Source organism: Leptodactylus fuscus, chromosome 8, assembly GCF_031893055.1.
Source record: "Leptodactylus fuscus isolate aLepFus1 chromosome 8, aLepFus1.hap2, whole genome shotgun sequence".
Classification (NCBI taxonomy): Eukaryota; Metazoa; Chordata; class Amphibia; order Anura; family Leptodactylidae; genus Leptodactylus; species Leptodactylus fuscus.
In genome coordinates, this window is record NC_134272.1 from 29341404 (window position 1) to 29366330 (window position 24927).

The 24927-nt window shown below is 42.5% G+C and overlaps 1 protein-coding gene across 1 annotated transcript in view; it reads right to left on the reverse strand.

Annotated features, from left to right (window-relative positions):
* The window catches only part of VPS8 (VPS8 subunit of CORVET complex), a 129244-nt gene that overhangs the window by 95843 nt on the left and 8474 nt on the right, over nucleotides 1-24927 (reverse strand). The window contains exons 8-21 of the mRNA XM_075284046.1: nucleotides 22453-22577; nucleotides 22127-22213; nucleotides 18823-18890; nucleotides 17456-17609; nucleotides 14588-14647; nucleotides 9403-9510; nucleotides 7219-7299; nucleotides 6960-7130; nucleotides 5455-5529; nucleotides 5171-5206; nucleotides 4169-4259; nucleotides 3390-3436; nucleotides 2312-2401; nucleotides 599-645 (exon numbers count right to left, since the gene is read on the reverse strand). Of these exons, the coding sequence (XP_075140147.1) occupies nucleotides 599-645; nucleotides 2312-2401; nucleotides 3390-3436; nucleotides 4169-4259; nucleotides 5171-5206; nucleotides 5455-5529; nucleotides 6960-7130; nucleotides 7219-7299; nucleotides 9403-9510; nucleotides 14588-14647; nucleotides 17456-17609; nucleotides 18823-18890; nucleotides 22127-22213; nucleotides 22453-22577 (1240 nt within the window). The remainder of the gene's footprint in view (nucleotides 1-598; nucleotides 646-2311; nucleotides 2402-3389; nucleotides 3437-4168; nucleotides 4260-5170; nucleotides 5207-5454; nucleotides 5530-6959; nucleotides 7131-7218; nucleotides 7300-9402; nucleotides 9511-14587; nucleotides 14648-17455; nucleotides 17610-18822; nucleotides 18891-22126; nucleotides 22214-22452; nucleotides 22578-24927) is intronic.

The window sequence follows — 24927 nt, forward strand, 5'->3', positions numbered from 1 at the left end:
TGGGGTCTTTTCACACCCCAGAGTATAATAATCGGAGACCCGGGGGAATAAAAACATAAAAAACTACTGTTGTTTACCTGTCCCCTGGCTCCTACGCTGTCGGCCTTCTTCAATGACGTTGGATGTCACATGACCCGGGACGCAGGCCGGGTTCATGTGACGTCAGAGACGTCAGACAATTAGGCCTGAGGCCCCCGGATCATGGAGAGGTAAGTAACAGTGTTTTTTTATGTTTCTTATCTCTCCCGGGCCTCCGATCATTATACTCGGGGGTCTGCGAAGACCCCCCCGAGTATAATGATAGTGTTTGTGGGGCCCGCGGTTTCACTTACCGATCCCGGCCCAGCCAGGATCAGTAAGTAAATAGGGCTCGTAACGGCCTATTAAAAAAAAAAAAAGAAACGCAGTGGTAGCGACTGTCACCAGGCCCCCTAATGTCCCAGGCCCTGTGGCAGCCGCTACCACTGCTACTACGGTAGTTACGCCACTGAGTATATACGGTATGTGTTTTAATACAATAAATACTTTTGAAACCAAACAGTAAAGCAGACCGGAGAATTTCTTTTAGGTTGTCACATACATAGAGAAGATCACTCACGTGCGTTGTAGAAGTAGACAGTATTCTACCATGACTGGCACAGTGTCCTAAAAAGAGAAAAATATGTTTGATATGTTATATTTCAAGAACAAAAATACTTGTATTGTTAGGGTCTGTTCACATGGAATCCACCTCAAAATCCACCTGAAAAAACGCCTCCTATGGAATCACTAGCAGTTTTTTCCTCTAGTGGTTTTTTCAGCTAGCGGGAAAAAAGTGCCATGACCTATCTTCAGGCGGATATCATCTGGAAAAACCCATTGAAGTCAATAGTTGGTCGAAAAAACGCAACATGGTTTTTCGGCACAGTTTTTGCAAACACCGTTAGCATTTTTCTAAAGAAAAGTTTCCAGGTCCATACACTGCGTTGGAAAAAAAAACGCAACAAAAATGCATCATGTAAAAATTGAAGATTTTTGCAAGATTTTCAGCTTGCAAAAAAACTCAGTGTGAACCATACCCTTACAGAAATAACATCAGTAGATAATACATAGAAAGTATTGTTACACTTCCTAGGTAGAAAACAAATAACTCTGCTTTACCAAAATGCAGAAAACACGTGTGGTATTACAAGACCTATTCCCCATCAGGATATAACAGGCAATGGTTGTCTTGCCTGGCCAGTGGGAGTCTGGGTGTCCTCTTCTAAAAGGCCATAGAACATTAAAAAAAGCCATAGAACATTAACACATAGAAGATTAACACTAACACTAGGATTATTAAAGGGATCCTATCACTGGATACCCTTTCTTTCTGACTAACACGTAGGAATAGCTTTAAGAAAGGTTATTCGTCTACTACCTTTAGATGTCTTCTCCGCACTGCCGTTGGGTAGAAATCCAGATTTTCTTTGTTATGCAAATGAGTTCTCTCGCAGCACTGAGGGCAGTCCCTAGTGCTTAAACAGTACAGAGGGCGTCCCCAATGCTGCGAGAGATATCTCCAGCGACACCTTATCTTCTTCAAGAAGCCCTCTCCCTGTGTCTTTTTCTGTCCTGGGTCATACATAGTAAGCTGTGTAAGTGGCCATTTTCTTGTGGCCGCTTACACAGTAAGCCGGTGTAAGCAGCCATTTTCTTGTGACCGTGGGCATGCGCAGTTCGAATGGCAGAGCCGACTGCGCATGCCTAGAAGATTGAAACCCAGGATGGAAGAAGACACAGGAAGAGGATGTTCCTGAAGAAGATGGCGGCGTCGCTAGAGAGTTCTCTTGCAGCATTGGGGACGCCCCCAGTGCTGTTTGAGCGCTGAGGACCGCCCCCAGTGCTGTGAGAGAACTCATTTGCATACCGAAGAAAACCCGGATTTCCACCAAATGGCGGCGCGGAGAAGACATCTAAAGGTAGCAGATGAATATTCTTTCTTAAGGCTATTCCTACTTGTTAGTCAGAAAAAAAGGGTATCCAATGATAGGATCCCTTTAAATAACTGGTAATAGAATGTAGATTGCTCTACTGAATGTACAAACACACTAACAAAACTTTAACAATTTCCAAAGGTCATGGCTTGCACCTTGCAAAGTAATTTACATTCCTAATACCATAGCTGAATATTTGCACTTCCTCTCCATTGTGAAGAAGCAGAAGGAACTTCTCCAAATGATAATTTTAATATACTAGCTTTAATAATTACATTAACCCTTCCAATGCTGGAAAACAAGCTTCTGATTGTAAGAATGGTATTAGCATTTTCACCGTCAAAATGTGTACACACCTGGAAATGTTGCTCCATAATTTGGATTTTACCCTGCTCTGGGCACTTCCTCAGGGCTTTGTCTGTGTACTGAAGCAATATTTCAACTATCTGAGATGAAGCAAATGGGGAAAACATTTTATTGCATTTAATAACAAAAATGTTTTACATAACGCACTGTTTAAATACAATTTAGCAGAACATAGGAATCCTTTCTCATTAGTCACTTTATTTTTTCTACAAATTGGCTTAAATAGTCAAAAACTTTCCAGACAACTTGGTCTCATTTGTTAGAGAATGTGAATTAAAAATGTTGCTGCTTTCTGCCTGTAAACATCTCTAAATTTCCTGATGTATCACTTCTAGCTAATTTGCAGTCCACTACCTGTTACTAGGGAAGTCCCTTCTATAGATGTAAGATAGCGGTGAGTGGAGATGGGAGAGGTTGATTCTCCTCACAGCCTGCACAAATCTCTGCAAACTGCTTTCTCTTTGCACTGGACTGAACATTGTTCACACTTCACAGCTTACAATATTGGAAAAGTCTTCAATGTACTTATATCTACTTCCAGTTGCTTGTGTGATCACAGATGGAATATTTTCACAGATAGCAAGCATCTTTCCTGGCCGTGTTCATCATTTTTTTTTCTTCTCCTGTGTCAGGATTTTTTTTTTTTTTATCTACATCATGTCTGCATACATTTGCCCTATATTTGCAGTTCAGTGTTCCTGGATCTTCTACATTTTCACTTGGAATTTTCTTAACTATTAGTTTGTTATTGTACAGTTACATGTAAACAATTTTACATGGATAGGGGAGGGAGGCCGCCTGCTCCTTATTGTACATGCCCACAGCCTCAGAGACTAATGTAAAATGGGGATGATAGCATCAGAAAAATTGGTAGGACACAAGTTTATACAACCAGAGAACTGCCCAATAAGATTCATACATATTTCAACTTTTCATGAAAACTCAGGTACCCTTTAAGAGTTGTCTACCACCACCAAAATCTTTTCTAAACCGTTTACATGCTGCTTTAGAACATCGGTTTCCTGCCCAGCAGTCTTCCTGTTTTGCTATCACTACATAGAATCTCACCTTATCAGCTACCACACTCTTCCTTTTTTTTGGATCTCCTGACAAACCTACAAAAAGAAAGACCAGAATCATCAGGTAGAGATTAACGGTATAAAGACTGATTTACAATGTATCAGTTTCTAAATTATTCTAAATCATACATTAAACCGAACGAAAATAACATTAATGGTACTAAAATAAGCCACAAGTGTGGAATATGAAGAGAAGAAATTTCGGGAATGAGCCAGGACACCAGGGAAGGTTAAATACCGTATATACTAGAGTATAAGCCGACCCGAATATAAGCCGAGACCCCTAATTTAACCACAAAAACTGGGAAAAATTATTGACTCGAGTATAAGCCTAGGGGGGGGGGGGGGGGGGGAAATGCAGCAGCTACTGGAAAATTTCTGAAAAACTGCACAAATCGTTCGTGCGGGCAGTGTGCGGCAAGCCCACGGAACCCATTATAGTCAATGGGGCCCGTACGCTCGAACTGCAAAGCACTTGCAGTTGCGCTTGTATTCCGTCCGGGATGGTTGTCATGCGGACTCCTTACGGACGGAACACATCAGCATACGTTCCTGGCCTGCTGGCAGAAAATTACCGTAATGACTCTGGTATAAGCCGAGGAGCACTTTTTTCAGCACAAAAACTGTGCTGAAGAACTCGGCTTATACTCGAGTATATACGCTAATAAAAATACGGAAATTCCTGTACAACTCATTTAATAGTTAAGAAGATCCCATCACTTTATAAATAACCCTTACCATATTCTTGGCAGTTCTTTTCTCACTTACCAACAACTGCTTTTGCTTTTCCTTCATGGAACGACCAAGCCAAAGCTAAGGCTTCATTGTAACAGTCTTGCTTTAGCAAATGATCGACTCTCTGAAATAAAGAAATGAAAAACTTTGAGATTTCATCTGTTCATTTCAATAAACAGAATTACCTTTAGGGATATTTATTAAAACAAGTTCATTGTAATGGCGGAACAGTTGTGCAGAAGAACCAACCAAACTTCAATTCAGAATTTTAAGAGGCCCTTTTGATTTTTTTTGGCTGCTATTGACACTTTTACTTTGGACCCGTTACACTTATTTTACCCCACTGAGTCACCATTTCCCTGTTGTACCTCTTCAAACATTGTATAAGGTCCCTGCTGGTCTCTACTTTATGGTCCACACTGGAAATGACTGGTAATGCCCGCTCTCTGATCCCTGGCAATCCCTGAGTAGAAGAGATGAGCGAATACTATTCGAAACGGCAGTTTCGAATAGCACGCTCCCACAGGAATGAATGGGAGCGGCCGATGCGCAGGGGGTTACGCGGCCGTTCATCGGCGCCGGCTGCGTCCATTCATTACTATGGGAGCGTGCTATTTAAAACTGCCGTTTTGAGTAGTATTCTCTCATCTCTACTGAGTAGGACCGCCCACTGGACTCCTAAGGCAAGATTAAGTAGTGTTTTAAAATGAATGAGCTACAATTTATACTGGGACTTTTGCCTTAAAACTATATACAATCTGCTCAGCTCCTCCAGCTTTAAACCATGCTGCCTGTAGAATAGATTGTATGTTCACTGAGACAGAATCCCTTTATCATGTCAGTAGTCATGAAAATAAATGAGCGGTATTACAATATTTCGGTAAGTCTACTCTTTCAGCATAAGAATATAACATGTTAGTCTCCGGATGTCCCATACACGGCTATAATAAGAATACATTTAGATGTGTCACTTGAATTTACATTGTGGTCTAGAACTGGAAATGTAAGATGTTAAAGATGGGTCGTACAGCTTACCTCTCGCCAGTTCCTCAGCATCATAGCATGCACCGACTGTGGAAGGCAGAGAAAAACAGTGAGATTTGGACTAGAAACAAGGAAGTCAGATAGATCTGATGAGAGAAAGAGTGATACAGAGAGGAAAGAGCAAGAGGCAGGAAATGGTTGTCCTTAAAGCAACCGCTACAGAAGCATAAAAAGCAAACAACATGTAACGCACATGAGCGCAGAACAAACATACAGGAGGTACAGAATGGAAAGACTTTCCACCCATTTTAGAAGAACGTTGTATATGTATTTACCTTTGTTCCCAAGTAGAATATCTGCCCACCGTAATTGCTGATGGACTGGTAACAAGCTTTCTCTCCCACTAGTGCCTGTAAGAAAGAAACACTATATAGTCTCATGGCAAGACCTCTGTTACTCTCCACTATTCATCCTCTTCAAATAATCACTATATTACCAATAGTCTGTTATTAGCGCCATTCTCTGTGTATCCTTAAAGGGGTTGTCCAGGATAAACTGATAATTAACCCCTCAACTATACTCTCCCCCAACTTCTAATTTACATCAATTAAAAAAATCTATAATTACCCACATCCCTGAAGCGCTCCAGGAACACTTTCTGATAATCCGGTGACATTCCGTTTCACCACTTCCGAAACAAAACGTCACCATTACTCTTCCCCCTCCCCTATCCCCATCAATACTTACCAAGCGTTCGTGTGTGTGGGAACAGCTCCTCCCCCTCTTCATGACTTGTCACAGTGGGCAGAATGGGTTAGCAAGGAAGACCGGGAGAGTGGGAGGGGCTAGTAAAGAGCGAATCGCTAGTCTTAGTGACACAAGGAGGGCGGGAGAGGCTAGGCTTAGTGAGACAGGCAGGGTGGGAGGGGCTAGTAATGGGCGGGATTGCTAGTCAGTGAGCGTGGAAGGGGCTAGGCATAGTGAGCCAGTGAGGGTGGGAGGGGCTAGGCTAGTGAGACAGGAAGGGTTTTGTAACGGAGTGAGAGAGGAGGGGGGGCTGAGTGAGAGGGAACTAGTGTAGATGCTACACAGATAGCTGCATCTTGTAAACAAAGGCAGAGGATGCTAGTAGCTGCCAGAGACACTCAGAAATAACTCCATACACTGCTAAAGGTATATGGATGTACTTATTAACCCATCACTAGCACTAACAGACCCATCACTAGCACCAAAAAAAAAAAAAAAAATTGCCTGGAAAACCCCTTTAAGATAGGGTATCTATATTTCTAGCCTGGAAAACCCCTTTGAAGAAGGCACAGTAAAATGATACTATTTAGAAAATCCTGCAGGTTTCTTTGTAGCACTTGCATATTTACCAACCCAATTCCTCACTATTATAGAATCATAATTATATGTAATAAATAACTACCGCACAGTCCTTTACATTGTTAGTGCTAGGAATATTTTGTCATTCCGCAAACATGTAACAATAATGCTACAAACGTATTCCAAAGGTGGTGATAGTATTACAACACAATTGTACAAGTTTACTACAGATTAGTGGAGTACTAAATAAAATACTCCTTCCACTAACAATATAAAGGACTGTGCGGTAGTTTTTACATGATTATTTGGGTCAGCAGATCTACTACCTGCACACACTCCAAGTATCATCTCAGAGTGCAAATCCACTGATGTTGTAATACAAATTATATGTAAAACCTTGCAATAAAGTTTAGAAAAACAGAAGTACAAAAACATAACTAACTAGTGCTCATAGTAAGGAGGTTTACCACACATGTAACCGCTGTGACTAGAATAGGTTGCCAAATAAACTTACCAGAGCCGCGCTCACATTTCCCCCTGTAGCCAAAGACTTAAAGTGGCTACTGTTGTACACAAGCTGGAAATCAGAGATCTCCAATGTTTCTAGTTCCTCTTGACTCTGCCTGTCAATGACATGGAGCTTTTCTGCACTGTCCAGTAGTGCAACCGTACGAGCATTAATCCACTGGAAAAAATAAAGCACAAGTGTAGGTGTGAAAGTGTAAAAAGAGCAGCAGCTGCAGGGAGATGGCAGGTGGCTGCCGCAGACTTACTGTGAAGTTGATAAGATCATAGTGCAAATGGAGCTGCTTCTGTTTGTTTATATGGATTGCTCCGGATTCATCCCTCTTCACCTGGAGATACAGGATTTCTGTTAATGATATACTGATCTACTGTATACAGCACTAAAGATGTCTATTAGCACTAACAATGAATCCTTATTATGAAAGTACAGAATATAGAGATAAATGCTACAATACAAAAATGTAACTTGAATGATATTTTCAAAAAAACAGGCCAAGATGGAAGGAAGTGCAATATACATTCTGGGTACACACATTACTTTTCTGAGATATCCCATGCAGTGGATGTGCTGGAAAAGTTCCCTGTATATAGGCTAAACATATCTATATGGCCCTATTTGTCTACTATAAGCCAAACGAATGTCCTATTGGCATATGCCAGGTTGGTATGTGTTCGTACACCTTTTTTCACTGTATAGTAGGGTGCAGTCTGCTGCATTTCCTATACAGGGACATACAGTAAATAAGAGAAGTGAAGGGAGCCAGCTTTAGATAGGGGTAGTGTCATTACCAGACATGCACTGTATAGTTAGTACTGTGTGCTGAAGCAGAGATAAGAGCTGACAGTCAACTAGAGGGGGCAGAGTTGAGCAGCACATAGTGAAGCCCATTGATGGAAAGCCATGCCCCTAAAGCTGTTTCTGCTCATATGCAGGATAAAAGGACAATGTTTGCAAGACTAAAAAAAATATATATATATTTTTTTTTTACAAGACTAGAACCAGTGGTCTTGAATAAGAATTGTAAACTGTGCTGACAGCCCTACAAGGTACTGTTATTAGATTATAGCTCAGTTTTATGCTGGCAGATTCCCTTTATCCTGACGTAGTTCCTATCTACCTTGGTTACTTGTATATTACCTGGTGTACAAACCCCACCTACCTTGATCTGTGCCTATCAGACTCAGATTGCAGCCTTCAGACCTGATATTGTTTCCTAGTGTCATTTGCTAGTGACATATCAGTTGTTGCTAACACAGACTACTCCAGGGCCTGAACAACCTAGAAATGACAGGGAACTCTTCCAACTTTGCTCCTGGATTTAGCCCTAAGCCAAATCAGTGTCAAGCCAATGAATACACACTTGATCTGGGGAGCTGGGACACCTATTACCTAGAGTGACTACAACTGCACTAAATTTGTTTTTTTCTTTTTTTCATTTGGTTCAAGGTAAGTCTTATAAGATATGTAATATTTGTTTATACTTCACAGGATGGTGATACATCAAGGGCTAGTTCACATGGGGCTCCACGTGAACACATTCCGTCGCAGCTTTCTGCTCTAAATTAGGCCCAAATGAATAGGCCTAGTCCGGAGGGTGGTGTCGCAAGGCTGATACCGCGGCCTGAAGAAAGGGCAGCTCGCTTCTTTTTTTCCATGAGCAGGAGCAAACCGCTCACGGAATAAAAGAACATTAGTGATCTACATAGACCTCTATTGTTAGGGGGCGGATTCGGAGGTGGATTTGTCGTCAAAATTCGCCCCTCTTGCCCCATGTGAACTAGCCCTAAATGGGTATTCTCATCTATAGCATTTATGGCATATCCATATATATCCATAGCCATAGCCATATTCGCCTCTAATGCCTGATAGATGAACGTCCAGTTCTGGGACCCTCATCTATTAGCAGAAACAGGTCAAGTAATGCCTATTGCAAAAAGATAAAAAGGGAGAGACACCGAGCGCCAATATAGTGTAGTAATTAGAAACACTCTTGGTGATGATATGTAATTAGTCTCTTACCTATTGGTGTTGTGAAATAGTCACAACTCCATATGAGCATATAAAAGGTGTTAAGGCAGCAGCTCTTTCCCTTACGCTGTGAAACAGCGTGATACATTGATAGGTGATTCCTCAGGCAAGCCCGACAGGAGTGGAGGGGTGGAGGGGTAGGGAGTAAGCGCGCACACCAAAGTATGATCTTGAACAGTTTATTAGTTAAGTTAAGTAATGCCTATTGCGGATTCCCAGCGGTCAAAAGCCGCATCGGCGATCTAAGAAGAGGTGGCTATGGGTGAGGATTTCTGGAAAGAGCTGAAGTGATTCAATGAAGCAGTCGTATCATTATTTAAAGGTTATCCAATTTCACAATTACTCCAAAAACATTACCCTGACGCTAATAAAAATGGCCAGTGATCCTGTAGTATGTTCTTACCAAAAGGAAATGAACTACATCGCCTCTGCAGAAGGCCAGCATGGGGTTTAAGGCCCCCTGCAGAATCACAAAGTGCCAGGCTAGAAGTGGTACACTGGAGGGATCCATCTGTGAGATGAAACAGACAGTAATTAGGAAATACATAATAAACTTATTAATAGACTGGTAAATTGATTTCTGGTCCTTACAAAGCATTCACAGAACATCAAAGAGAACCTTGTCATCTCTAGCGGCAAAATAAACCTGTCCTCAACTTCCCATGTGAGCTAATGAGTGAGTATGTAACATGGGTACAATACACTGGCACAGCTGGCCGCACTTTTTATTTCTGTAAACCATTACAGTGATCTTGTGCTTTACACAGATTTCATTCAGCACTACCACGGCTCTTAAGGGTTTTGTCTGGCCTTTCTAAAAGGCATGCAATCCATTGAGGAAAAATATTTCATGAAAAACATTGCAAACTTTACAAACTTCTGAAACCTTCTTTGCACTGTAACACTTCACCCATGGGATGTCACATCATCTGGTTACACTTCCCAATAGCAGTATACCACGGTGAGGCTTTTGCCCATGGAAACACAATGGAGCAGATTTAGTAAGACTGGCGTTTTGTACGCCAGTCTTAATAAAGGCCCGACGGGCACATGGTAACATACTCAAACGAGGCAAAGAACAAGGGATCTGGAGCGTCTTTTGCTCAAGGAAGGGTCCACTGGATATTTCACAATCACAAGGGAATTACTTTTAAAGTTACAAAATCTGTTGGGATTACAATTACTAACCGCACTATATAGAGGTAAGAAAAAGCTGACCCTGGTCGAGAAATACACATTTTAATGCTCCTGGTGTGGCAATCACATGTCTCCGGGTGGCCCCTTCATGTCCTGACCAGGGTTCTCTGCACTAAATTCTTCCCAGCTTCTCCCATCTGTTCTGTTTAAAGGATCTAGTCCTTGACTGGACACAAAGAGCCATGGAGAGTAGACGGGGAGCATTTGGTGCATAAACTTGGTCACCGCTTACAAAGGCGCTCAGGGACCTCGCCATCTTGACGCCAAAACCATTATAATGTGGTTTCTCAGTCATACAGCATGATTGATAGTACACCCTAGGTATATTCTGACTGTCCTCTACATAGCGTCACAAGTTCTCTTTAAAGGGAACCTCTTAGGTGAAGGCTGCACCCTAAACTAGTCTCAGCAAATGCAGCAGCTAATAATGACATTTCGTATGGTGTCCCTTACTAAGGTCTTAAAGAGGACCTTTCACCTCCTGGGGCACATGCGGTTTTATATACCACTAGAAAGCCGACAGTGCACTGAATTCAGCGCATTATCGACTTTCACATTCTGTGCCCCCGGTGAAGAGCTATCAGTGCCGATACCGCAGCTCTTCACTGTCAGAAGGGCGTTTCTGATAGTCAGTCAGGAACGCCCTTCCTCACAGTAGCACCTATAGCGTTGTACTGTGAGAGCCCCCTCGCCCCCGTTCCCTCACCGTTCAGTGTCATCAGGAACACCCCCTCTTACAGTACAGCGTAATAGACGATACTGTGAGGAAGGGCGTTCCTGACAGACTGTCAGAAACTCCCTTCTGACAGTGAAGAGCTATGGTATCGGCACCTATAGCTCTTCACCGGGGGCACAGAACGGGAAAGCTGAATTCAGCGCACTGTCGGCTTTCTAACAATGTATTACACCGCATGTGCCCCAGCAGGTGAAAGGTCCTCTTTAAATATTCATATGCGATTAAACCTGAAGTCACAGGAGTCAGAAATCTTTTTCAGCTAGTCATGCAGTCATCATATCAATCATTATTTGGAAGGCATGACTGACAGGTCCCTCACTCTCTGATGTCACAAGACCACCTACCTACCCGCCCGCCAAATCTTGCTTTATCTGTGTGCCTGCTTCTGCCTTGACCATCGCCAATTTCAGAAGACTGGAGCACAAGTGCTAGTCTCCTGAATTTGGTAACAGTCAAGTAAGAAACAGTGCTTATATAATTCCCTGGAATCATTCCTGTTACCTGAAAAGAAACGCTCCCTGACCACTACAGCAGCTTCTGGTACCTGGAGGCTGCCGGAACAGCTGATCTGTGCAGGGTCTAAGTGTCTGATCACATATTGATAGATCGGTTATCAGCGTGAAAAATTTAGGGCTAAATTTAGGGCTAGAAAACACTTTTAAGGAACATGCCCTCCGACCTGGTGGGGGCATCACAACCATGGCGTAAATCACAAGACAATAGATCTTTCATGTTTCTTATCTGTTAGCTACTCCAATATTTACTTCTTTGCAGATTTCTCCTCACCTTATATTGAGGATTCTGTTTTACAGGTCTCATTTACCACTATACTCCTATGTTTTGCATATAAATATGTGATTCTTCAGATGTTTCATTACACCATGCCGTACAGGTAAGTAGCCTTGAAATCTTGTAATCCTTTTTTCAACAACTCATTAAAATATATTAAGTACTGAAGACTCTCAGTGTTGTATCTCCTATATATACCGGATATATTTTTTCCTTATATCACATGCAGGAAGTGTTTCTTGCTGCTCAGACTGAACAGATTTCCTAGTAATATTTCATAACATTTAAGAGACTTGCAAAAATCACAAATCTGCTTTACATTAGGATATAAAAAAATCCTCCCTGCATGTGGAGAACTTGTGAATATTCACCTTAAGTTTCCAGTTCTGATGTCTCTGTACTATTAAGATGTGCATGCCTCCTCAATGAGCAGAGAAGATATGGGTTTATTTTTAATAAAGCCGAAAAAAGTAATGAAATAATATAGTAATAGCTAGTACAGTGAGTAATAGCATGCAACATATGGTAACTAGCTAACGTGATACCGCCAAAGGTGGCTGGATTGTACTGTATGTATCTGGGCTCTAGCCAAGGGCACAGCACGAATCTGTGCTGGAGAGAGGAAAGCAAAAAGGAAGGAAGTCAGGAAGAAGAATATCAGTATGGCTCTGACTCCGTGTTGTGTCAAGTGTCAGTCCTAAAAGCATTTCTAAAAATTTAAAGTGATAGCGCCAAGATCATTCTATGTCCTGGAATGAATAAAAGTGGACAGCGACACTACACGAGGTAAGGTTCTCAAAGTTACCAGACAAGCTTTACCCTTGGGGTTTTTTCTTAGCATGCTGATTTTCACATTGTAAGTTATCTTTAGCAGAGCATCAATACAATTCTAGATTCAATAAGATATTTCTTATATGTAGGTTTGCCTTAAAAAGGACCATTCTTTTAAATACAGTGCATATTATACCACTAGAATGACGTTATTGTACTGAATTCAATGCACTTTCTGCTTTGTGTGTAGCTTCGCCTGTCACAAGAGATATTGGTGCTGCTAGTTTTGGCTATCGGCCTCATTATACTGTCAGAAGGCAGTCTTTGCAACCCAACGTCATCGCTGTGCAGTAGAGAACACCCAAGTGACAGTACAGTGCACTGTGCTGCATTACGCAGGGGGTGGTTTCTATGTTCTATGTCTTGGGTAGTAAAGACCACTACCCAGTACATTGATATCAGTGATATCAGTAGTATATAACGTGCCCTAACAGAACATTAAAGGTCCTTTTCAAAGAGGGTATTCTAAATACAGGCATTGTGGTAAACCCGCAGCCCCAACTCTCAAAACAGCCACTTGAAAGAAATGCTAGACCTGTGTGAAAACCCATTGGGAAGGAATCTGAAGTAAAATGTGGCAAATTTATTAAAGAGGACCTTTCATCAGATTGGGCACAGGCAGTTGTATATACTGCTGGAAATCCGACAGTGCACTGAATTCAGCGCACTATCGGCTTTCCTGATCTGTGCCCCGGGTAAAGTGCTATCGGTCCTGGTACCGTAGCTCTTTACAGTCAGAAGGGCGTTTCTGATAATACTCGTCTATGGAGGAGCCCTGTGAGCAGAGGGAGGGGGCGTTCTTCCCCGCTCACACTGTACAGCGCGATAGGCGCTGCGGTGGAGAAGGACGTACCTGACTGACTGTCAGAAACGCCCTTCTGACTGTAAAGCGCTACGGTATCGGGACCGATAGCGCTTTACCCGGGGCACAGATCGGAAAAGACAATAGTGCTCTGAATTCAGCGCACTGTTGGCTTTCCAGCAGTATATAGAACTGCCTGTGCCCAATCTAATGAAAGGTCCTCTTTAATAGATTGAAGCCTTTTTAATAAATTTTCCACATCTATGGCCATGAGTGTGCTGCTAAAAGAAATCTACACTAGCTATGAGCTGGTCTACATTGTAATTTACAAAAATATCTGGTTTAAGTTATAGCAAATCTAATAGGACATGGGAGGTTGGAGAGTGGGTCGTGTATATGCATGGGGTCCCCATAATATAGTCTGTGAGGTATGATAACATCTGGTTACATTTGCTTAACTATTTTCAGACCTTTCAAGGGAGTCTGTCAATTCGAAAATGCCTCCGAAACCAATAATAGTGGTGTGTATAATTGTGTAATCTGAGTACAAACATGCTGTAGTGGCCACAAACCTAGATACACAAACCATCATGGAAATGCATTGAGGACGGAAGGGGGCGAAGCGAGAGACTTGCCAACAGACAGCTGTGATACAGGCAGAGGTGGAAAATGTCATTCACATCTACAGATGTGTTGTTGGGCAGTGGTGTCAGATGAAGCACAAGTAACTGCATAAATCTGGCAAGTCAGGCCCTCCCCTGATGAATTATATAGCTATAATAAGTTAATGTTCCCTTTATTGCTTTACTGGTTTGTAGCCACATTGGTATGTTTCGTCTCCTCCTATAGGCCCCTACAAGGCACTATTATTGGTTTGGGAGGCATTTGGATCCTGACAGACTCTGTTTAAGTTGAAAACGAACAGCTCTCCTAATCTTCATAGAAAGGAAATGTCTAAGCTTTTGCCTCATTCAATGGTAATTATTCACTTTTATAGAAAATTGAATGCCAGAAGGGGTGTTACGATAACTTATAGCTCACCCCTATCCACTACAGAGTTTATTCAGTGAGGTCGCACCGATAATAAGAATGAGGATGCCTTATCCCCCATCTAGATGGAAAATATAATCACACCACACGTGCAGCAATCCCATACATTTCTATTGTACTGTGGGGGACAACCAAGCACTGCACTCAAATATCTCCAGCAGTCCCATCAAGAAGGTTACTTACCCGTCCATAGGGAAATGTCATCCACACTTTCAGAGAAGGTTTTAGACCAATCACCAATATCTGCAGAAAATTCACACAAGAGGGTTTGGTATCAATTAGTATAAGTGCATACAACAACATAGCAATAAGCAATAAGCATAGCTGAAATGTTTAGATGGTTGTCTAAAACTTCACTATCTATCATTAAGATAAGTCATCAATATCAGACTGGTGGAGGTCCTATTAACCCCACCAATCATCTGTTTGCCAGAGTCATGGGGGTCCTACTACCCTCACTGATCATCTGTTTGATAGAGCTGAGGGGGTGCTATTATTGAAGCAGTACACCTGCCCAGCCATTATACAGTGGACAGAGTCTTCTGCTTATGGCCCTGTATGAGGCAGGTTACATGGTGCAATTTGCAGTTAATTTGGAAGCGGATTCCACCTAAATATCAGCTCAAAATTCTATCCAGAATCTGCCTCCCATTTTTTTTTTCATTGGGTGGCAGTGAATGATGACGAAAGCATTTGTGACCACTGCAGAAAATAAGCCTTGCTGCAGTTGTATGGGCATGGTGATCACATCATCACTGCAAGACAATTAACAGAGACCAACCAGTCTCTAGCACGGATGATTTGATTTAATTTACATTCATGTAATCTTATAGGGAACATGGAGGGTGTCTGATCAGCTGGAGGATACAAAAATATACTTCTGTATTATCCTTGTGACCAACTATATATCCAGAAGTAATTGTTCATGTAGGTCAAAGTGTAATTGTCGTTTCACCTTCAAATAGCTGTATCTCTGGCTCTATACCACCTACAAAGGAACTTGAACTGCTGCACATACAGGTCACTTTCCCAAATGTGTCTTTAAAGGGGTTGTCCCATTACAAGGATCCTATCTATACTGCTTGTTAATGTGGATTTAAGACTTTTCCTAAATACACTGCTTCAGCAAAACTACTTTGTTTGTCCACTATCTTAATTTATTCACTTCATTGTTGACACTGCGTTTCTATGGCCCTTGGGATTATCTGCTCATTTCCCAAGTGACGTAGCTGCCTGCTCTCAGGGGGGAGGGGCTAAGTGCACGGGAGCGAGCCTGTGTCTGTAGCTGTTCCTGTGTCTGCACCACACATGTGACCTAGCTTCCTGCTCTCAGATAAAGGAGGGGGGAAATGAGTGCTGCTTTCTTATTTAAAACAGTCTAAATCCTAGTGGGCTAAAAGACCTGGTCCCTCTGCTCACTAGGATTTAGCTTTCTTATATAGAGCAGGCTAAAAGCTAGTGGGCAGAAGGACCTGGTCCCTTAGCCCACTAGGATTTAGCCGACTCTATATAGAACAAGCTAAATCCAAGTGTTATAGGACATTTGATGACATCACAGACCCTTCAGTCGTCCCATAGGATCACGCTATGTGGTGGGTGGAACTACACACTAATTTGGGGGCGGAGCTAAACTGGAGGTACCGTATTTTTCGGACTATAAGACGCACTTTTTTTCCCAAAAATTTTTGGGGAAAAGAAGGGTGCGTCTTATAGTCTGAAGGTGGCGCCTGGCATCCGCTGTAATAGAGAGGCGGAAGCCGGCAAGTGATAGACGCCATTACAGGTGCCGGGGCCTGAGACATCGCTGCGCTCCTCCGTGCCCCCGCCGCTGGCTTCATGCAGGGGAGAGGATCGTAGCGATGTCTCAGGCCCCGGCGTCTATCCCTCCCCGGCATCCGCCTCTCTAGTACAGCGGATGCCGGGTCAGTATCGGTGGCCCCTTCTCCCCCGGGGCCGGTCCCCACCGGCCCCGTACCTGTAAAGTTGCAGGCCGGCTCCTGCGCGGCGATATCGCAGGAGCCGACCTGTTCGGATGACAGCCGGGAGCCTAATGAGGCTCCCCGGCCTGTCACTGCTGTATTAGTATTGCGGCTGGTCTCTATGACCAGCCGTAATACTAATAGACAGAATGTCCCATAGACGGCAATACAGTTGTATTGCCGTCTATGGGACTTGCGATCAAGTGACCGCAGGTTCAAGCCCCCGGGGGGGGAATAAAATAGTAAAAAAAAAAAAAAAAGCTTTAAAAATATGAAATAAATAAAAGTTGTAAATCACCTCCTCTTTTTTTTTCAATACAAGGTGATCTAAGCAATAGATATCCCCCAAAATGGTATAACTAAAAAGTACAGCTGGCCCCGCAAAAAAAAAATGCTCTATGCATCCCCGTACAGCTGCAGGGTCACCTGTCAATGTGGCCTTGCAGCTGTTGCAAAACTACAATTCCCATATATTAAATATTTTACCAGTTTTTGCTTCAAAATTTTTTTTCCCTATTTTCCTCCTCTAAAACCTATACCTGCGTCTTATAGTCCGAAAAATACGGTAGTTGGACAGTATGGCTTTGCATATGAAACCCCGCCCACCAACTGACGTTGAAAACCAGGAAGAAAGAAGTCTTTGCAGCAGCGAAGACTGGTGAGCAAGGGACATGGGAATACCCCTTTAACTAGTGAATCTCTGTTTTTTATAGATAGCTAGGACTGCAAAGAGAATCTCAGCTTTCATATAACACCAAAACCACTGTTCTAGGTCAGTAAAACGGAGATATGGCTATGTGAGTTGGCTCTCCCATCTCTTTGGAAACTGCTACCCCTGGGCATACTAGAAAAACACAAGAAACTGTAAACACGTTTTCCATTAAAAGGAGGTAAAAAAGAGTAATAAAATATGTTACAAAATGTTCAACAAAAAACAACTTACAAAATAGGTAATAACAAAAAAATCTGTATAAGGACAGATACACTTTATATACTTAGCCATTTATTACAACTTGCATTCATTTCGGTTTGGGATGTAGAACTTCTGAACGACCAAATGAAAAACGTGTACCTTAGTCAAAGATGCCATAGCCAGCAGCGAATACTGAGTGATTGGATGATCCCGGAGCTCAGGCTTTGTGTGAAGGGGCTCAATGCAGCAGACTTCTCCCTTGGAACCACTGAACAGACATCGGGACTCGCAGGTTCTCACTCCCATGACTCGTCTGCACCATAATGAAAATAATGTAAAGTAAGCAAAGGATGCTGTATTATTTTTTATCTCTTGGAGGATGTAGCAACAGTATTACAGGTGTCAGGCATAAACAGGTCATTAACATTTGATCAGTGGGGTCCAATAACTGGGACCACGAAAGATCAGCTGCTCAAAGCGGCAGTGGTGCTTGGGTGACTGTTGCTTTTGCTTCACAGGTCAATTACATCACGTTTATTCGTCGCTTGGCCTGTTTGCAGCTTAGTCCTATTAACAATGAACTGCAATACCAAGGACAGTCTCTATGCAATGTATGGCTCTGTGATCGGTATTCAGAAGAAGAGGCCGCATCACTCTCCTGAACACTGAGGTCTGCTAAAACAGCTTACTGATGGGAATCTCAAGTGTTGGTCTCCCAAAGGCTTGATACAGGTGACCCACCCTAAGTATAAATCATCAATATTACAAAGGCAGAAAACTCAAGAACCAAAGAAATAATCTTTTTATCCTTATGTATACACAGAATACATAACCTGACCGATATCATCCCAAACTTTTAACAAGGTAGACAAACAGCCTCAGTTTAAATAAATTATATATGTATAAGTATGTGGATAAGTGTTAGATTACTTCTTCCCCTTATAAAGATGTGATAATGACAATGGCAGTGACTGGGTGACTGCAGTGCTATTAAATGGGGGGCGGCTACCTTTAAACAATGATCGCCACCCTGGCTGGCATTCCATGATTTTGACCATATATAGAGAGGCCTTCCTGCTAACTATAGACCAGTAAATATGGATATAAAGAATGTTGTGCAAAAGATGATATTGTAGGTCGCAGCCAGCACGAATTAAAGGAACTTTCCAGGACTTAAATATTGATGACCTATCCTTAGACCAAGTAATCAATAACAGATCGGCGCCCTCCTGACCAGCTGTTGAAAGCTCCACCTCTGTTTCATAGACCAGTGACAGCTCATTCATCAGTCACGTAACTAGTTTGCAGGTCAGTCCCATTTATGACAAAGGGGCTGAGTTGCAGTACCAAGCACAGTCGCTATACCATGTACAGTGTTGTGCTTAGAAAGTAGTGAAGTGACTGTAGGCAATGGCCTCACACGTAAACTGGCATATCTTTACATCTGTATCATGCAGCTTTACATTAAACTACACTCATACATCTGGAAATGCAATGTACAATGTAACAAGAAATAGTAAACCTACTTGAATGTCAGCTCAAATACAGATCCTCCACTGTCATTGCAAACGGCAAGAGTTGGATCATCTGTAAACTGGAAACAAAGAGCATATGAGCACTTCAACACTGCATGTCACCTACTGACAATGCTTATTAAATATCTATTCGTATCATACAATGCAAATGTTTGTGATATCTCAATTCCAAGCAAAAGAATTGTATCAGTTTACCTTTTTTTCCCACGTTTGGTTCACAAATCCTGTGAAATTTGGCTCAGTTTTCCAATGTATAATATGCACCATAAATACACCTAATTCACAAGTAACAGACTGAAATTCACAAATTTAAGGGCAATCTGAGGATACTAAAATCCTCAGCATGTCTTTTCTGTTGAAAACATTGTAGAAGATTTTGCTTTTTATATTAAAGAAAAGAAATATGTTAAAAAAATAGATAAGGAATACCCATATTAATGTTTCCAAAGACATATGAGCTTATAAAACATCTGGTGTTAAAGAGGACCTTTCACCATATCCGGGCACAGGCAGTGTTATATACTGCCGGAAAGCTGACAGTGCGCTGAGTTCACCGCACTGTCGGCTTTCCCGATCTGTGCCCGGTGTGAAGAGCTTACGGTCCGGTACCGTAGCTCTTCTATGGTCAGAAGGGCATTTCTGACCATTAGCCAGGAACGTCCTTCTGCCTCGCGGCGCCAATCGCGCTGTACAGTGGAGCCGGGAGGAACGCCCCCCTCCCTCTCCTGATAATACTCGTCTATAGACGAGCTGTGTGAGCAGAGGGAGGGGGGCGTTCCTCCCCTCTCCACAGTACAGCGCGATAGGCGCCGCGAGGCAGAAGAACGTCTCTGGCTAATGGTCAGAAACGCCCTTCTGACCGTAGAAGAGCTACGGTACCGGACCGTAAGCTCTTCACACCGGGCACAGATCGGGAAAGCCGACAGTGTGCTGAACTCAGCGCACTGTCAGCTTTCCGGCAGTATATAACACTGCCTTTGGGAAAAATGGTGAAAGGTCCTCTTTAAACTAATCCTCAAGACGCTAATGAGATGAAAACAATGGTGAAGCAGTGGGCTGTCCGCTCCCTGCTTCACCATTCATCCAGTCTGTGCTCCAGAAGCTGCGGGCGCAAAGTGATGATGTCACTTACAATACACCTGCACCTACCTGAAGACTACAGAGACAGCAGGAAAGCAAGGAGAGGTATTAGTGTTTCTTTATGTTTGTTTGGTGAGAGAGGGACATAATATTGTGGGGGCAACTGCAGGGGGACATTAAACTGTGGATGCATTTGAAGGAGGACATTATGATGAGGGGGCAGATGGCTGTGACATTATGCTGTAAGGGCAACTGGAGGGAACATTATCATGAGGGGACATACCATGTTAGCGTGACTTTAGGGACACGAAAATAAATGAATGGGCAAAGTCAAAGTAAACGCAGATGTAAACTTAGCTTAAGGTTATGTTCCCATGGTGGGATTTGACAAACTGCAAAATTCAGCTGGAGGAATTTTAAGATGAATTTTTTTGCTTGACCAAATTCTGCCACGGAATCTGAAAAATCCACAGCAATTTCTGCCTCCTATACACTTCAATGGCAGTTATCAGTTGGAATACACCTGGGGTTTGAGCATGATGCCTATTTTTTTCTGCTGGCTGAAAAAAAAAAATCAGCTAAAGGAAAAATTCTGAGTCTGCCTCCCACTGAAATAAATGGTGGCATTTGGATTCAGTTCTAAACTCAGCCATGTGAACATAACCTAATGACTGTTTACAAGGAAATGCTTTTTAACAAGTAATTTCCGAGTATCTAGTGAATGTTTCCACCTTCACAGCAATGAGTACAATGGTTGTCAGATGTAAATTTCTTCTGTATATACATATGTATTTTCTTAAAGGGGTTTTCCGGGCAGAAAATCATTTTTTAGAAAGGTCTGTTAGTGTTAGTAATGGGTTAATAATTACGCCCACATACCTTTAGCAGAGTTTGAGTGATTTCTGAGTGTCCCCGGCAGCTGCTGGCATCCTCTGCCTTTGTTTACAGGTGTTAGAGTCGTCCTGTGCAGTTTCCTGTGTAGTTGCTACACTAGTTCCCGCTCACTAAGCCCCCTTCCTCTCTCACTCCTACACTCCCCTTCCCTGACTCACTAGCCTAACGATCCCTACCATTACTAGCCCCTCTAAACCCCCCCCCCCCCCGGTCTCCCTACCTAACTTATTCTGTCCACTTCTAGAAGACAGAAAAAGGGGAGGAGGCATTCCCCGGACACAGGAAGGCTTGGTAAGTATGGTGATAGGAGAGGGGGGGAAGAGTAATGGTGACTTTCCGTTTCGGAAGTGGTGAAATGGAACTTCATCGGAGTATCAGCAAGTATCCCTGGGGAGTTCACATGACCGCTCCAGGGATATGGGTAATTATAGATTTTTTTTTAATTGAAGTAAATTAGAAGTTAGGCTGGGGAGTTTAGGGACTAATTCTCAGTTTATCCTGGACAACCCCTTTAACTTTTCATGGCAACATGTAAATCATAACAACTTGCCGATGTTACCTGGCTTAAGCTATGTTCTTTCCATGGTTCTGTTTCATCATAGCAACAAAAGAATGGAAAGAAAAGTGAGAACTGATCCATCTAAGGATCCACCAAAGGAGTCCGACAGATCCCATCAACCTGGGTCCATCAGAAATCCATTTTGCTGCCCATTACATTGCTGGACAAAAACGTCCTACATGCTGTAAATTTTGAAGGACTCTCTGACGTAGATTCCTAGCTGACATAGTCTTATCACTATTTTGAATAAACTATGTTTATTTAAAAGGCATATCTCCTCTTATTAAGTGATATCATATCACTAGGACATACCATAGTAAAAAAAAGAGGCAGCACTCCAAAATTAATGCAAAAAATTGACTTTATTAGCCCTGTTGCGTGACCTTTCCGATCAACTCAAACTTTTTAGTTGCATTAATTTTGCTATATTACCACTGCCTGAAGGCCACTGTACGTTTTTACATAGTGCTACTATATAGGATATCATATAACTTCCTGAGTGTGGGGGCCAACACTGATCCTCAGTATAACAGGACACATAGCTGGGAATTGGAGTCATCCCTATGAACTTGAAGGGAAAAGTGTTGCAGTCCCCCTGCACACAAACATATTTACATCAGTACTGCGGCCCCTTCATTCTCCCGATTAGTAAGGGTCCCCATCAATCATAAACTTATCGCCTATCCTAGTGATTTTGTTTCAAGTGTGTAGACATAGAAAGATGTTATCTGTAGTTTAATATGTAGAATGCCACTTCTGTACCTTTATATGCAAGATGGCAGTTCCAGGCGGATGAGCATCTGTTATAGATCGCAGCAGTTTCCCACTGGCCAAATCCCACATCGTAATCTGACAAAACAAGATAGTAATGCCTATCATTAGCGTGTATCAATATACAGTAACATATCTCAATGGAAAGTAAGCCAAGTCACTGGGGGAGATTCGGTATTGTTTCTACGCCAGTTGCATTTTTACGCCACTTTCTGAAAAGGGTGTGGGGTAAGGGCACGCCTAGCGCTGGGATGTCAGCCCCAACAGATTTAAAAATTTTGACATGCCAATGCTCATGATGGAATAACTGGATATACCTGTCCTTTGGCAAAACCACAAAGAAGTCTGGAACAGTCATTATTGATACTCAGCGCGGAGACGGCTCCATACTGTGCACCCACAGCTGTGCTGCCAAGACAGAGGCGAAGAGCCTGGTTGGTGTCTGTAGAGAAAAATAAATGTGTATAATAATCACTGTCTTTGCGTATTACCATAAGCATATCTGTGAACTGATCAGCACCTCAACAAACAATTCAGCACTTACAGAAACACAATTTATAACTACATCTTTGAATATAAGGGCTCGTTCACATCTCGTCTCCGTTCTGCAGGTTTCCTTTCCTGCACAAAACAGAGGCAGGATACGGAAACCTGCAGGACTTTTTCTTACCCATTCATTTGAATGGGTTTGAAAGTTGTCCGGCCATGAGCGGCGGTGAGCGTTTTATGCTATCCGCTGCAAAACCGTTTTTTTTAATCCGGACACAGAGTCGGTTTCGCGGCGGAGAGCATAAAACGCTCACCACCGCTCACGGCCAGACCCGTTTTAAAGAGACTCCATTACCAGGACCCAACCTCGAAGATAGATTGATTCAGGTGACCCTAAACTAATGTTTTTTCCACCTTGTGAATGGTTGACTCTGTTGCCGAGATATAACTGGTTTTGTCAATATACAAATGAGCTCTTTGGAGCAAAGAGTGTGCTGCCATTGCACCAAAGAGGTACGTGATAACGCCTATATTGCTCCAAAGACCTAATTTACATATTGACAAAGGAAGTGATATCTTGACAAAGAATGCACTCATTCACAGGGGAAAATGCTATTTGATTCAGGTGACCCTGACCTAGCTATCTAAGCTTGACCTGCTGGCTTCTGGAGACAGACTATCTTTATAACACTGTGGATCTTCGATAAATCTGGATGGAAAATTCACAGTATATCCGAAGTGTATGGACACACTGAAGGGCTCTTTCACACATTAGGCCTCATGCACGTGAATGAGTGTGCCATCAGATGCTCCTTCGAGGGGGCGTCCGATGGTCGGTTCCATTTCGATGAACATATAGCAGGTCCTATCCAGCTCCGTGTCATCAGAAGCCCCCCCTAGAGGGGAGTACACAGAAGGTACTGAAAAGCACAAGTCAAACAGTCTATCTGCAGGTAGCGCATTATAAAGCACGAGCTGAACAGGCTGATTTACAGTTTGTAGGATAGTATTTAGTATCACTGGTATATTATAGATATCTCTTTTTATTTACGGCTTAGTGATCCAGCTCAGTGACTGCCATTTATCTGCATATGCACACTCACAAAGGGAGGGCTACAAATCACTGTGCAGGACCGCCCACTGGACTCCTAAGCTAAGAATAAACAGCAAAAATGAGTATACTGGAAAGTTTCCCTCACGACTAGATACGATCTGTTCAGCGTCCCCTGCTCTATAACATTCTGCCTACAGATCAAAGAGCTCGATCAATGTGACAGGTTCCCTTTATAAGTTAGATATAGAGACCACCAAAAATAAGGAAAATCTTCTGTCCTTCTTCCAGAAACAGCAGCACATCTGTACATGGGATGTGTCTGACATTGCAGCTCAGACATCTGAAGATCAACAACTATGTAAATGGTTAATAAAACCTAGAACTTAATGATCAAATATCTGATCATTGTAAATTTAATGGACGGACTAAAACAGCTTTTGGGTCTTGAGCATACGCTCATCATTAATGGAGCTAAAAATTTTATATATATATATATTCCCTACATCAACTGTTTACAGTGCTAAGGGCTAGTTTACACGGGGCAAGAGGGTCAGGTTTTGACGCAGAAACCGGTGTGAAATAGCCCTTACCGTTGTATTATATTAAAAAAGGGGCTGAGACGGCTGCACTTGGTGGCACGTGGCTAACACTGTATATGAGGGGACTACCAATGGAGCAGGTAGCTATGACTGAATAAGGAGCTGTTGCTTCATTAATATTGTGCAGATGGCACTCTCAGGAGGGGTGATAAAAACACCTCAAAACAGGGTAACGGGTGACAGTACATATGTGGCAACCTCTCCACTACAAATGGCCAGTCAATGGATACTAAATGTTAAGCATAGTCCTCCAGGGCTCCACCTGAGGGATGTATATCATAGTGGGTAGATCACTACTGTGTTAGACCAGTTTCCCTTCGCCGACAAATACTTCATATACCTTTCCATTTTGCAGACAACTGTTTGGAAGCATTAAAAAGTGAGAGTAAATACAGAAATAATACTTAGAAGTAGACGTGTCAGGCTGGACATGTTATTCCATGTGTGGGCCATATATTATAGAGCAGGAGAAACGGAGCAGATTTGCACAAAATATCAACCCACTCAGTAACTCTTGCTGCCCGCAGATAGGACTGTATGTTCAGCGAGACATGTTCCCATTAAGATACATATAATTGGAAACCATCATTCAAGTATCACTCCTCACACTTGCTGGCATGCAGAAGATAATCATACCTTTGCCTTCTCAG